Source organism: Zonotrichia leucophrys, chromosome 2, assembly GCF_028769735.1.
Source record: "Zonotrichia leucophrys gambelii isolate GWCS_2022_RI chromosome 2, RI_Zleu_2.0, whole genome shotgun sequence".
Taxonomy (NCBI): domain Eukaryota; kingdom Metazoa; phylum Chordata; class Aves; order Passeriformes; family Passerellidae; genus Zonotrichia; species Zonotrichia leucophrys.
In genome coordinates, this window is record NC_088171.1 from 44351645 (window position 1) to 44367131 (window position 15487).

The 15487-nt window shown below is 39.1% G+C and overlaps 1 protein-coding gene across 2 annotated transcripts in view; it reads right to left on the reverse strand.

Annotated features, from left to right (window-relative positions):
- Window positions 1–15487, reverse strand: part of CPNE4 (copine 4) — a 228295-nt gene that overhangs the window by 173383 nt on the left and 39425 nt on the right. The window contains exons 2-3 of one of the 2 annotated variants that reach the window (XM_064704787.1): window positions 15088–15237; window positions 5846–6033 (exon numbers count right to left, since the gene is read on the reverse strand). In XM_064704787.1, coding sequence (XP_064560857.1) covers window positions 5846–6033; window positions 15088–15145 — 246 coding nt within the window. In that variant the 5' untranslated portion in view covers window positions 15146–15237. The remainder of the gene's footprint in view (window positions 1–5845; window positions 6034–15087; window positions 15238–15487) is intronic. The other variant, XM_064704788.1, reaches the window with a different exon arrangement.

Below are 15487 nucleotides of genomic sequence, written 5' to 3' on the forward strand. Positions count from 1 at the left end.
TCTGAAATAAACATAGTTCAAATAACTACCCAAACAAATCCATGTTTTGTGATAGGTTAGGTAGGCTGAATCTTCAAAATAAAGGATGTGTTTTTATACAGTCATGGACAAATCAGAAGAATAAATTCCCAAATGGCATTGAGAAAATGAACAGGGATTTTCTCAATGTCTCCTTTAACACAGGAAAAATAAATTTTAAAATAATTAGCAAGAGCTAAATTCAAAAAATACAAGTAATATTACTTTATTCAACCTCCACTTAAGCTGCTGAACTCTTATGTCCCAGGATATCCTAAAATTTTATCTTTTATATACAAGACTTCTAAAATTATTTGAACTAAGTTATGGAAGTTATTCTACCAACATTTTTTTTTTACAATTACAAAGGCATAAACTCCTGTTTAAGAACTCCCTGAGCTGCAGATCACTGAGAGCTGGAAAGACACTTCTATATTTCTCTGATCCCATATTTCTTCAATGTCACCAACTAGCAACTAGATGCATGATGGGGTTACACAGCCTCAAGCCTCATTCTGTATGGCTGCTGGTGGTAGTTCTTCTTTCTGATCATTCAAACTTCCAGTTCCATCCAAATGCTCCATCTATTACCTGTTCATCAAAATGAACTAAAAAGGATGTATTTTTTCGTGTGTGGGGATTCTTGCCTCCTCACAGTATTTTTGTGTTTATTTCGGAACAGTTTGGTAGAGTCATGGAATATATCATCCCACAGACTCCCCTATTTCATGGCTTGTTGGCTTCTGCAGTGGGCTGTAACAGCCACAGATGGATAACATGAAAGCTACTTTTGGGTATCTATGGAAACAAAGAGCTGAAGTCTGCTTCAGGGTCTTCTCTTCAGATCCTTCACCCAGGCTAGGAAGGGGCAGGAAATTTCCCCCCGTCTCCAATACAGAGAGGAGAGGAGAGAAACATGGCAGCAGGTGCTGGGAATGTAAATGGGGAGCTGACATATGTGAAAAGGCAGAGGAAGGAGAAGGATGCTGGAATTCAGAGATGAAACAAAACAGAGAGAAGGACTAAGAGGAAAAGCAAATACGGATGGATGTGCAGGTTGATGTGAAAGGAAGAGGAAACACAGAAAACTCAGGTTTGTTTGTTTATTCCTGCCAAGCTGGTCCTTGAAATGTCACGCTGAATTACAAGTGAATAACTTTTATATTAAGAATATCAACATATTTTTATCAAAGCTCACTGAGTTTTTCACAATTGTGACTTCAGAGAAAATTTCAACAAAAAAAATCTATTTCAGTAAACAAACTTATCCATTCTAACGATTTCACCAGAGTCCATCAAGATGAATTTTAGCAAGTGCAGGTTGTCTTTGGGTGCTGCTTCATTTGCTCTGCAGTCACTGAGGTTTAATAAAGGCTTTGGGTAAAACACAAAACCTCCAGCTGGCTGTTCAAATCCACAAGGAAGCAGACACTCTGTCCTGTTGCTGAAACCCAGAAGAATGCAACTACAGAAAGCCCTCTCTGGTTGCCAAACATGACTACTTGTCTTTCTAAGCTTCTCTTCTCTTTTCATGGCTCCAGAAATTACATTCCATCTGGCTGTGTGACACCTCCTGATCTCATGTAAATCTTGTATGACCAGACACAGCTCTGCAACTTACTCAGCTTTCAAAATAACATGTACTATGGGTATTTGCCATATGCAGATCATCTGTGAACAGGGCCAAGACACTTCCTTAGGATTAAGGAGTTAATGAGAATGTCAGTGCCAGCACATCTCAGCTGAAGGCTTCCATGCAATGCATTAGTTAACAGCTAACATTTATTACACTTGGACATTCACACTCTAGGTGGGTAAAATAATCATTGGAACAAAGGAATTTATCACCATGTACCTCAGTCATTCACCATCTGAAACTTGGTACAGTATTTAAACTCCTTGAACACATTCAAGTCAAGACGGAAAAACAGCTGCTGAATAATTATCTTATACAAACAGTTTAAGTACAAAATTTGGGCACCCTGCAAGTGCACACCTGCTTAAAATTATGGCCAAAAGAGCTAAAATTCAGCCCTGGATGAGCAAATTGGCTTTCAGTACATAAATACAGCAGAATTTAAGATTATGCTGTATCACACCCTGTCATGTTAGGCTTCATGTGTGAGAAGGAGTAAACTGCTGATTTTCCTGGGAGACACAATAAATATATCATTTACATTCTAGCTTGGTGGAGGATAGTGCTTCACAGACAGCACCAACATGCACATGTAGGGAAATGTTAGGGGGAGGCGTGTGTGCACACTTGTGACTGTGCCAGTTTGTTTACAGAGAAACATCTACCCAGACGAGGAAAAAACCAGCAAGCATATCTGTAACAGAACGGGGGACAGCACCAAGAATTCTTTGAGTATTTGTCCAAGTTCCCCATGGTTTCACTACTGAGGAGTTTTGTGTCCCTCATCACATTATCTAGGGAAATACAGCCCCACCAACTTCACCTCAGTTCCTGGGAACTTGGTACAGCAACTTAATCCTAGGCACATTAAGGATAAGAAAATCATCATGAGTCGCCAACCAAGAAAAAGTCATGCCTGAGACGAAGTAGATCTACCAGGCCTGGTAGATGAAGGAAGAGCAGTGGATATTTTCTACCAGGACTCCAGTGAGGCCTTGGCCACTGCCTCCCATAAGATTTTCATAGGGGAGCTGCTGCCACAGAGAATGGATGAGCAGACAGTGAGGTGGACTGAAAGCTGTCCAGGCTCAGAGGCTGGTTATCAGTGAGACAAATTCTAGTTGGATGTCAGAGGCTAGCAGTGGGACACAGGGGTCAGTACTGGATCCTGTTTAAGATCTTCATTAACGACCTGGATGGTGGGGCAGACTGTACCTTCAGCAAGTTTGTAGGTGACACACCTGGAACACTCAGGGGACATCTCATAAGTGTAACACCTGAAGGGAAGGTCCAAAGACGACAGAGCCAGGCTTCCTTTTAATGGTGGCTAATGGCAGAGCCAGAGGTAATGTACACTAGTTGAAACACAGGAACATCAGGAAACATTTTTTGCTTGTGACAGCAACTGGCCTTGGCACAGGTTGCCTGGGGAGAATGCAGAATCCCCTCCTTAGAGACATTCACAACCTGTCTGACACAGTCCTGGGCAACTGGTTCTAGGTGTCCCCACCTGAGCAGCACATGGGCCATGCGACCTATAGAGGTCCCTTCCAACCTCACCAATTCTGTGTCTGGGAAACAAACAAAACCCCCAAAAACTAAACAAAACAGGAAAACCACAGTTAAAAACAAAATAAGAAGAATACTTGGACGTCATTTCCAGTCTCTGGAAACAGCACTTACCCACTCTACAAGAGCATCAACACATTTTCATTCTATATTTACATGTGTGGGTGGCATAATTTACACAAACACACACATATGCACACACAGAACTACAGAACTGCAGAACTGAAAAAAAAAATTCCTCAGCAACAGGCTGACATATTTTATCAAAATTCTCCCAGAGACAAATGTACACAGATCACTCACTTTCAGGGATTGTCTGCACCTGTAGAATGGCTTTCTGCATAAGCTCACCATTACTATTTTTTATCTTTTCATAGATAGGACAATCCTATGCTGAATGCTAAAACTCTTGAATAGAGAGGGATGAATATGCACTCAAAATTACCTCAATTTACTAAATTCCTAATTTTCTCTTACATACTTTCTATTCTCTTTTTAAAGTCACACCTTTCAGCTTGATTAGCCACAAACTTCTGTGCAAGAGCACAATATACGCAGACCAAAACCTGTAATTTGGACATTTCAATTCAGCTACTCCTTGCTGACAAAACCTCCACACAACCAGAGCATGTGATCAGTATGTACATTTCAGTCATACTGCATCTTGCTACAGCACCTTTGGATCTCCAAGGGGTTTAAGGTACCTGGAAATTCAAGATAATTTATGAAGGCACTAAATCCACACTCCTCAGTTCTACTTCTTTCTTTGCCATTTAGTGATTTCTATGTTGAATATACTCACTTTACTAGTCTTTATTACTTTTTAATTTTTACTTTGTCTGTTTTTTCAGGTCTTGCTGGATCATTGATTGCCATCAGCAGAAGATTCATCCAGCCAAATTATGTCTCCAGCTATACCTGAGTGACTCTGCTCAATTTAGTTCAGCAATAGGAACTTAATTAAAAACTCTCTTAAGAAGGTGCCGGCCAGAAAATACTCATCATGGCAGAGTGGCATTTGCTTTGCAGCACTGATAGGAGCATGAACTAATAAAACTTTTTTTTTTTTCCCACACTAAAATGAATTGCCTGGACTCTCACTAGACAGTAGCAGCAACTGACCTAAGATGAGAATCATATCAATGGGTAGATCTATTCTGTAAGATTTACTCTATTCAGACAATCACTTTCCAAATTAAAAACCACATCAAATAAAGGGAATCTCCATTACTACATCAGAATATATAATTTAAATCAACTTATCCTGCCAGAGACAAACTGTATGTAAATGCACCCAAAGTTTTCATTGTGTCCTTTCCAAACAGAGCCATTTCATTTATTTTGACCTTTAATCCATTTCTTGAATAATTTCTACTATTTGTGTGATTGCACACAGTGCAGCTAAATGCTTTTTTATACACAGAGAGCCAGAGAGCTAAAATTACTCTTTTTTAGGCTAACTATTTTATCACGCTAAATTTCAATTACATGGACATGCACTAAAAACAATGGTGAGAGTTTTATTTCCATTTATAGTCTGGTTTTCTACCAGGGATATGTCTAGTGGTTCTACAAAAGCAAACTAAGACAAAAAGAAGAATGCCATCAAAACCCCCTTAACTTTACTAGGCTCTGCTGGCCTGAAATGGAAAAATTTCATAGGTCAAAACAACTGGAATAAATTGAAGAAACTTCTCAAAGTCTGAAAAACTTAGTTGAAAATGCTAAATTAAAAGATCCCTGAATTTAAGATTTTCCTTTCTGCATAAGCTCACCATTATTATTTTTTATCTTTTCATAGATAAAACAATCCTATGCTGAATGCTAAAATTCTTGAAAAGAGAGGGATGAATATGCACTCAATATTAAGTGGATTTATTAAATTCTTAATTTTCTCTTACATACTTTCTATTCTCTTTTTAAAGTCACACCTTTCAGCTTGATTAACCACAAACACTCTACTATAATTATTAAGTAAAATAACCAACAAGATGCCATTAAAAATATTACATTCCATTCTATGTTCTATAGTTACAATTTGAATTTCTTTAAGACACCATGTTTCCAGTTATCAAAGAAATAATTTCCATGATCAGGTAAAATAACACAAAGCAGGATTTTGATCAAACATGCAAGCTGTAATACAAGGCAAATTGGTAAGGCAAATGCATTAGTTTTACTAACTGCAACAAGGAATCCAACTGTAATGCTCAAAATTTTCAAATCAAGCTACTCTGTCACCAAATCCCTTGCCAACTAATGATAAATCCTCCTCTCTTCCACAGTATTTCTCTTTATGTTGTAATGCCTCGTGGTCACTATCATCATCTGTGCTACTGTATAGCTTTTATGAAAAATAAGGCCTGAAGGGAAAAGTTTTATGATGCTTCTTTCTTTATTCATCTTGATTTTTAATCTAGATTCCAAAGAGAAGTTCAAAGTTTCTGATTCAAACTGTGTTAGGGTTAATGTAAAATCTCCCTTCGCTCTTGCAAGATTGTGCCACAGGCTTCCAATTGCTGCTTCTCTTTAGTGTTCTTGCTATTTCAATTTTGCCTCAGCAGTTTGTCTATGCCATCCTAAAGTGCCAGAAGAATCAATTTTATTTTATTAAACACTCACCTCAAACCACTGGCCGTGTGACTGCATTTTAAGGATGACACAAGGGTCTGGTTTTGAGAGGGCATCCCTGTCAGATATGCCTTTGCATGCAACTCGCAACTCCACTTTAGTCAGGCATGGGCTGTTAAAAATTCCCAGGGTGTTGGCTGCTGATTCATAGATGTTGCTCATTTTCTTCATTCCTTGTTCTGAAAGACAGAAAAGGTCTATTAAGGATGGTGCACACAAGGCACAGCCCCTCCTTCCACATAGTAACAGTGAATGACAACCAGAGCATAAGGGGAAAGGATAAAATCAAAGGAATACCTATAGGACAAAGAAATAATCATCTCATATGTTTATAAGTAAGCCAAGTTCAGAATGATATTTTCCACCATGCCTCTGAACTCTGGGGGTGAACTGTGACCTCGACTTCCAGCTCTGCTCCTGCTTATGGAGCCACATTCCCCCAGCCACAGGCTAGATAGACAGGATGGTAATTCTATATTTCTTATGACAACACATTGACAAGGGTAAATTAAATTGGTACAGCACTCCTCCAATCTGCTTTTATTTCCCTCTATTCCTTCTAAAGAGTACGCACTTCTTACATAAACTGTTGGCATAAATGCCATAGAAGGTCCCTTTCATACAAACCTTAAATTGCCAGGAAATATTCATCATGGCCAAAATACATTTCACTGTTTCCACACTTACTGCAGCAGATTGCTTGCCTCCACTCCTAAGCAAGCCAAGATTGATGTTCTGTACAGAAGGGCAGGATATTTATGGTGCCACGTGTTGTTGTTGTAGAGTGTTTGCTCTTTTGGGTCAGGCATCAGTTAAATTAGCACAGATAGCTGGAGTAACAGGGACCTCCAACCCTTACTTCATTATGAACACCACCACCCATCTTGTAGCTCAAGAGTTTCTCTCAACAGAAGCAACAAAAATATTTTAACACAGAGATTACAAAAAATCCCTATACAACCATTTCTGCATCAATAAAGAATACAGGAACACTAATTGGCACATTTGCTCTGAGCTTCACAGCCCGACCCTTTAAAAATTTGCTTTCTAATACATGGATTAGTGCCTTCATCACTTTATCCTATATACAACTGCCACAAAAAAGGAATCTCATACTTCTAGCAGGCAGATTTGTCTTGCCATTTAATCAGCAAGACATTTTAACTGTCTGTTTCAAATCTTTTCACTGTCTGTTCCACAACACCCTGTTCTCAGAGGTTAATGATTTTTGAGAATTGTTCTGATAAAAATTACATTTCAGAGATATGGAAAGGGAAGTGAAGGTTTTTCCCCCAAATCTGCCAAGTTAAAAATAAACTCAAAACCTGCAGAACCACACCTTTCCAGTTTTCCTATGAATTAGGAAGACATTTCTCAACTCAGAGTACGGGGAGTTGGCAATAGAGTTTCATTCAAATTTAAGGAATGTAAGTGTGACTGATGAGGCAGATTATCTGCTCCCCTGGCAGGAGGGGCAAAAGCTTGTTAACAACTCACAATTCTTCAAATCTGTACAACAACTTACTATGTGAATATTGACCTGCTGTGACTACCCCATTCAGATATAAGTGAAGGGAGCCTGAGTGGACCCCAGCCACTCTCTGAACCTCAGGCTCTCCAGGCATATTTGAAACGTGAGCCACACCACAAACACAGTGCCTGACATCCTAAGATCAAAACAGCCACCTTCAACCCCTCCCAGTTACTTGTAAATATTGTCACCCAAACTACTATTCCTTGGAGTTACTGCTAGGCGAGAAACATGACTGCGAAAATGGGCAAAACTGAACAACACACGCAAAAGACAATGATGTTGAGCTACGTTATAAAGCCAGGGACTGGAGAGACTGTTGTCTAATTATTCATCATTTTGTAATCCCATCTCCTGCAGAAAGCTGCTCAACAAGCTCATCCCACACATTTACAAGACATTTTTACATGTTGCCCTTTCCAAATTGAAATCCATTTGAAAATTGGGTTAATTCTGTCTCATACACATCATGCATCATTAATAAAATGTCATCTTTTGTGCAGAAATAGGCTGGTGATTTAATTAAACTGGATGATTTCAACACTGAAGAGAAGAGGAAAAAGTAGCAGAGTGAGGGGGAGAGATGTATTTTTCTTCCTCCTACAATAATTATACATTGGTTTTTCAGAACAGCAGGTAAGTATAAAAATTATATTTCTTTTCATCACAACAACTATTATTTCAGCTTTTGCAAGTTCTAAATTTATCAATGGAAAAGATCAAGGCACAGCCTTATTCTTTTGTGTCATTATATTCTTCTTTTAATATAATCACCAGCTTGGGCTGTTGTGCTGATGTCACATCACCAGGAAGCTGGAGGCCTGGAAAATAGATTTTGAGCCCACTGAAAGTGGCTAAAAATGGTATTGTTTTGCACAAACATAGAGAAGTTAGATTGCATAAGATTTTTTTTTTGTCAATTAACTAGGTACATTATTGATGGAGGAAAAAAAATATTCATTTTTCTTTGCTACAAACTCTTCCTTTTTCAGTTCATTAGAACCTTGATTTTCATTCAATGTCCACACTATTTTCATATTCACTGAACAAGAGCTGTGCCCAGCAGAGGAAAGCAATAGAACACATACAAAAAGTAAGTGATAGGTCACATATTTGTAAAGTTTTCATTTCATCATTGCACACATTCTCTCTCATTTCCTCAGGAAAACGGGAAAGTGGTGGATCATATGCTTCCCACACAAACTTATTAGCCAGTGCTAGACTGAAGCAAAAACAGGCCGTCTGTTTTCACCTCTCCATGGTGAAACATCAAGAAAACAGTACCAACTGGAAAAAAAAAAAAAACTGCACTATGCTGAAATTGAAACATACCAGGCTACAAAGAAAACCCAAAAAACAAACAACCAAATAAAACCTCACCAAAGGAAAACAAAAAGACCCAAAACAAAATAAAACAAACCACCAAAGAATGTGTCAGCTACAAAGAAAAAGTGAGAACCTAGAAGACAGGTCTCTGTCTCCAGTCTTTCAAACATGTTCTATATCTGGCATACTTAGAACTCATTTACTAGAAATTAACATGCTCTTTTGACCTTTTTAAAGAGATTCACAGCTCAAAGTGATCTTACTGATACATGGGAGAGATGGGGAAATATGAAGCCAAATTCTTGTCTGTAGTGCCCAGTGACAGGACAAGAGGCAACTGGCACAGACTGAAATTCAGGAAATTTTGATTAAAGAAAAGGAAACTTTTTACTATAAGTTTGGTTCAACACTGCACCATGCTTCTCAGAGAACTTGTAGAGATTTCATGTTTAGAGATATCCAAAACTTGTCTGGACACAGCTCACTTTGAGCACAGGCTTAGAATAGATGATCTGCAAAGGTCTTTTCCAACCTCTTCTACTCAGTGACTAATCAGCAAACAATGAAATTATAAACTTTTCAGGGTACAGATTGTTTCTTTGATATGTTGTTGAACTTACTGATTATTTGAGGCCCTTGGCTGCAAAGCCATGCAGAAAATCAAAATGTACACATAAGCCCAGCATTTCTGGCACAAAGTAGTGCTACACAGGCTCCCATGTGTAGGTACTTCATTAAAAGCACACAAGTTCAGAAAGCTGTGCCTGTCTAGATAACTGGATTACAGTGAAAATCAGTATTACAATTTGACAGCTACATCTTTCTCTATTCAGGGGGACCAAATGGCTTAAAAATGTTCAGTTGTCTAATGCCTGCAGAAGTAAGGATCTTTGTGACACAGAACACAAACAGTACATGCCTCTCTCTCAGAGTTAAAAGACTTGAATTCAGCTCACTCAACCAGATCCGACTCGTTGCAAAATGGTGATCCACATAAGCTCACCATAAATTCAGAACCAGGCTCCTTAGACTCACCATGAAATAAACCTAAGATGCCATCTGAATTCTGATTTCAAGTTTACTCTTTTGCCCACAGTGTCATTTTGCCCTCCTACACACACACAATGTCCAAAAAGTTTTTCTGCAAGCTGTCTGGTTGAAAAACTAAGATATTGCTCTCTACAGCCCCTTGTGAAGAATCAGGGGAACATTCACACTCAGCCTCACATTCAGTTCAGGTAACAAGAGTGCAGCAAATGACAAAGATGCTGAGATTAAAAGCAGTAACCAATGTGCTTTGCATTTAGAGAAAGGTCTGGTTATTTAGAAACCTGTACTCAACCTATACTCCAGACCAAAGTACACACAAATGAATTTGGGGGTTGCAGGCTTCCCATCACCATATGCTGAGAGCTTTTTCTGAATTATTTTACTGCCACTTAGGTCATGAAATGAAAATGAGCTAATAGCATCTGTCTTCTTCTACAGAAGTAAACAGCAAGAGCCTGCTCCTGGAAAGGTAAATTATGTTTGCAGTATGTGCACATGGTGGGAAATACTAATAGTAGAGTTACATGAAGTAAGAGCTGTGAATAAGTGCCTCCAAAAGAGAGCAGCCCTAAAAGCACTGGTTGTTGTGGCACTAGCTGCTCCCTACATATTTACATCTATAAATTATGAATGGAAGAGACATTTAGTATTCAAAACACATGAACAGCTTAATTCTGTAGACAGAAAGCCTTTTACCTACAGTTTCTGGATCATCCAGGTTTTAAGTCAAATAAAAGGAAGTATGGAAACCAAGTCTACAGTTAGAAACTTAAAATTAATAAAACTCAGATCAAATTAAACAAAATACAGTAAGAGCAAGATTTATAGAAAAGGCTGAAATTAGGCTGGAGGTTCAGATAGGAGAGTTTTTAAAAGTTCCTCTGTTTAGTAACTTGTTCAGCTCCAGCAGAATGTAGGCCATGCACCCCTTCAGGGAGTGATAGTAATTGAGATAAGTACTTATTTTTCTTTAAGAAATTTTATGTGGCTGGGAATTCCCACTCTCTAATAATTACTGTACCAGTTGTTGACACCAAGGTTTCCTTGGTTGTGAAAAGCAAATCCATTCCTTCACATTCTGCTGTAAATAGGTTTTGTGCAAATGAGGAAAGCTGGGAATTCATCAGGAGTTCCTGATTCAGCAAGTTCATTAAATTAATATTCCATGTGCTTAATCAGGAGCTCAGTAAGACACCTGGCTTGCCCAGGTCTGAACAGAGACCCCAGCATGACAGGGAAAGCAGACCTATCTTTATTTTGATATGCATTAAGGTTTTTTCATTATGTCTAATCTTTGTTGCTGCTGTGGCCCTTCTCTCTGCATCTCTGGAAACTGCTCATGAACAATCTGTGCTGTCTTAAACAGAGTCATTCAATTACTTATCTTGGACCACGTTGCTAGACTCCTGGTTTTCAGCCATATCTCAAATCACTGCACAAGACTGTCCTCCTGTTGGCATTAAAAATTATCCTGGTCAACATCAATTATATTATAAAATGCTACAGAATTTTAAATCATCATAGATAATACAGACAAAATGCAAGCTGCCAAAATTAATTTGAAAATGAATTATTATGTAATGGAAAGTCAATAGGTTAGCTAGATCCCTCCACAGGATAGTTTGTGCAATTAAAAATACAATTTTTCCTCCTTCACTTTGATTATCTGACAACTATTAATGAAGATATATTTCAAGTTACACCTACCAGAGTTTGTCAAAGGCCTTTGAAAAATGAGCAATAAACTCAGTAAGGAAGGGGGATCTGGAGAATCCACAGCAATGCTATTGTGAACAATGAGACAGATCTGATAGTGCAAGTAATCTATTTGGACAGAAGGGGAGAAGGCTCAGAACAAAGTGCCAGCGGTGTAAATGGAAATATACACACACTGACAGTTCAAAGGGACTCATTACCATAGAACCACCTGTTTCAATTATAAGGGGAAAAGGGAAAGTCACTGGGAAGAAACTGAGATATCTAATGCATGACAAAACACTGTACAGAAGTGTGCTGCACCTACACAAATAACCCCATTTCAGTTAAGAGAAGGAAAATCCCCACAATAACTGGAGTACTGGGAGATGCTCAAATGTGCCCAGTTCTGGATGCTCTGAGTGGCTCCCACTGAAGTCAGACCCAGTGCAATGCAAAGCACCTGTAGGAGTCAGTGCTAAAATACATATATTTTATTCTCCTCCACTGGAAGAGAAAATCTAGGATTTGCCCTGGCTCCTTTAGCATGTAGCTAATGCCATCAGTCCCCTCTTACTTCACTGAGTTCCCACTGTCTTCCTTCTTACAATGCTGTAAAACATGCAGGGGAATAGAAATCAAAAATTCACTAATACAAAAACCAGGAGACTGAACAAATGCAAGATCAAAATAACCTTCCTAGGCATAAATACAGACAACTCCCCTAGTAAAAATCTTTTTACTGGAAAAGCAGCAGAGATTTTTTTTCCCCACAGAATCAACCAAGGTCTGTTTCATTTACATTCACTGGATTTGTACCAGTCACATAGGAGTCTGCCTCTCCCACAGCAAGGCTGGCTCTCAGGCTGGCTACAGAGGGTGAGTGCTTGGTCTTGTTGATAAAATGGCACCTTCTAAGACAGTGTGTTGGTTCAACAGGATAACAGAATGTGTTTTATTTGGAACAGTGTAGAAGCTAGAGAGAAAACAAACTGGATCATCTACATGCTGAGACACAGTAACGCACACAGTTGTCCTCTTATCCAGTCTTGTTTCCTTAAATATGCCTATCCAAAACCTTCACTTGCAACTCAATACTTTCAAGCAAAAGCATTAAATAGTCCCAATGTTCCTCTTCCAAATCATTAAAATGGCATATTTTCCCTTAAAAACATGAAAGAAAGTGGGTTTGCTCTTCATTTAATTTCTCTTCACAAAGCAATTAGAACTGATATTCTACAGCCCCTTCTCACCATTATAAAAGCTAAAAATATATTTAAAAACCAAGAGAAATAAATGCCAGCAAAGTTCACAGTGTTCTATACCATAACTCCTGGAGCTGATGATTTATAAGCAGGACTGAGTAACATGAAAGCCCTGCAAAATTCAGGCTTCCACAACTAAATTATTTGCCTGCTGGTTTGGGTATTGGTTCTCAGAGTCTGGCTTCAGTCTGTGATACTCTTGAGAGAATACCTGAAGCACAGGCAGCTGTAAGAGCAGGGATTAGGCACTGATACATGGAAAAGCTCAGAACCCTTGAATCCACTTCAAACACCACACTGAGGAGTTACACACACAAAAAACTCCAAACCTACAATATGCAAGCAATTTGCAAATATGAGTGACACATAAACCTTGGAAATCAGAGAAATGTAATTGAACCTCTCTAATCAAAAATTTCAAAGCTACTACCATGTGATACTTATTTGACTGCTTATCACTAAAAGCCATTACAATTTTCTTAGGCTTGTCATTTCAGTTTGCTGCGTGCACTTATATATATATATATATATTTCGTTTGATATATCAAACGAAACACAAGAACAAAGGTATATTCACTATGAGGATATGTGTTTGCTGCCTTTTAAAAATTGGTTTTCCCAATCAGGTATTAGAGTGAAAATAAAAGTGTCTTAGCAAGAAACAAAGCTTTACAATATAGCTACTTATGCAAGAATCTTAAACAATTGGATTTTTTGCTATGCTTCAAAGAAGGATAAGCCTGGAACAAAATCAAATAATCCCAGCACTCTAAGGTGCAGCAGTCAAAATTCTGATATCAAATAAATCCAACTGAGAACCTTAAGAACATCTTTGAGGCTAAATTCTTGAAATAATTAGACAATTCTGAACAACAAGATAGATGTATATTCTACTACATTAACCCTTGCCTTATCATCTGCACTTGCATAAAATAAATTTTAAATTAAAATTACCCTTCATCCACCCGGCAAAAGCATTTTGTCTATCATCTAGAGGAGAACCACTGAATTGTTTACATTGAAAAGACTCCCAAGATGAAGTCCAGCCATTAACCCAGCACTGCCAAGTCCACCACTAACCCATGTCCCTAAGCACCACATCTATACATCTTTAAAGTATCTGCAAGGACGCTGAATCACTTTCCTGGGCAGCCTGTTCTGCTGCTTTAAAACCCCATTTGGTGAAGAATTTTTCTCCTCATATCCATTCTAAACCTCCCCTAGTGCAACTTGAGGCCATTTCCTCTCATGTTATGTCTCATTGCTTGGGAATGAAGCAGCAAGTTGAGTTCCTCAGCTATACCCAATTACACCAGAGTATGTATATAAACACACAGAATGCCTGCAAGAGTTTATACATTTACAGATGTAACATATTGCAAACTGCTAATTTTCCTCAACAGATGGCTATAGTGGCTCTTCCTGCAGCATGAAAATGATTCTACAAGAGAAGCTGCTTCCTGCTCCTGATCCAAAGAGAAGCACATCAAGAGGAGCAGTGAGGAAGGACTTGCCATTTACTGTTTGGTTATTGCATTTGCAATACAGCCAGAAGGTACACCTGCTGTAAGTTGGCTCAGCTTCCTAGAAATGTGAGAAAAACTGAATTTCTTGATTACAGAGTTGAGCCCAAAACTGGGACAGAGCTTTAAAGTCAAGTTGCTCCATCAGGTAGGGCAGGAGGAGAAGAAAGGGAGCAATGGATAATGCTGCAAGCAGTTGCTCTCTCACTTCATAGCTGCTCCCCCAACATGCTTGGCCCCTTTCTCAGCAACCAGCAAACTCCTATGGCCTCCCAGGAGTCTGACAAAGAGCAGCCTGCCCACTCTCAGGGGGTTTCTGGGTAATGAACACCTTTACCTGATGGCTGGAGCCAGTCCTGAGTTCATTCCCTTCGCAACAGAGATTCAGGGACAACACACTGAGGTTTGTAACACTAGTCCAGGTAGACTCTGAGCCTTTCCGGCCTTCTTGTCATTTACTTACTTTCTATTTTCTTTCCAAAACCCTCAATCAAATATTTGAAGAGTCACCCATGAGATTTAGGCCAAGCACACATTGTCTCTGCCTCAGCTAAATCAGCAAGAGATACGATCACATTGCAGCTCCAACTGCAAGCACGAGAAGAGCCATGACAGCCAAATTATATTTACATGGAGAGTGTTAATTTCTCTCCTAGTTTAGTTTCTACTAGTTTATTCTGGCTTTCCTCTAGGAAGTTATATCCTACTCCATACTGGGAGTGTTTTGTAATCACAGTACCACCACACCATGATAGACTCAGTCTCTGAAAAAGCCAGTAGCTATTTTTGGTATCAAATTGATTCACAAAAGAAGTGCAGCATGCTGTCAGCAAAAAGTCCTACCAGTGCCAAATGTGCCGCCGGTGCCAGTGGCGTGCCATTCCTCTGCTGGCGTGTCCATGCTTCCCAGGATCTGTGCTCTACTGAGCTACCAAAGATGGGTCCTAACGCGGCAGGACACAGCGCAGCCTCACAGAGATCCTAACCTGGGCCCTGGAAGCAACAGAGCTTTGTCAGCAATGTTATAGGAGACCTACTTCCTTCTGACACAGTGCCAAGGCTTTGGCTAAATAACACTTTCAAAAGCAAGCTCTAGAAATCCAAGCCACCAAGAATTTTTAAGAGTTTCTCTCCCTCGGGAATTCTTGAAGTGTGAGAAATATCTATGTTGCCAACCAGTAACAGAGATGAGAAGAAGCAAGATACTTGGAATGTCTTTTATAAAACTTTGTCTGACATGACA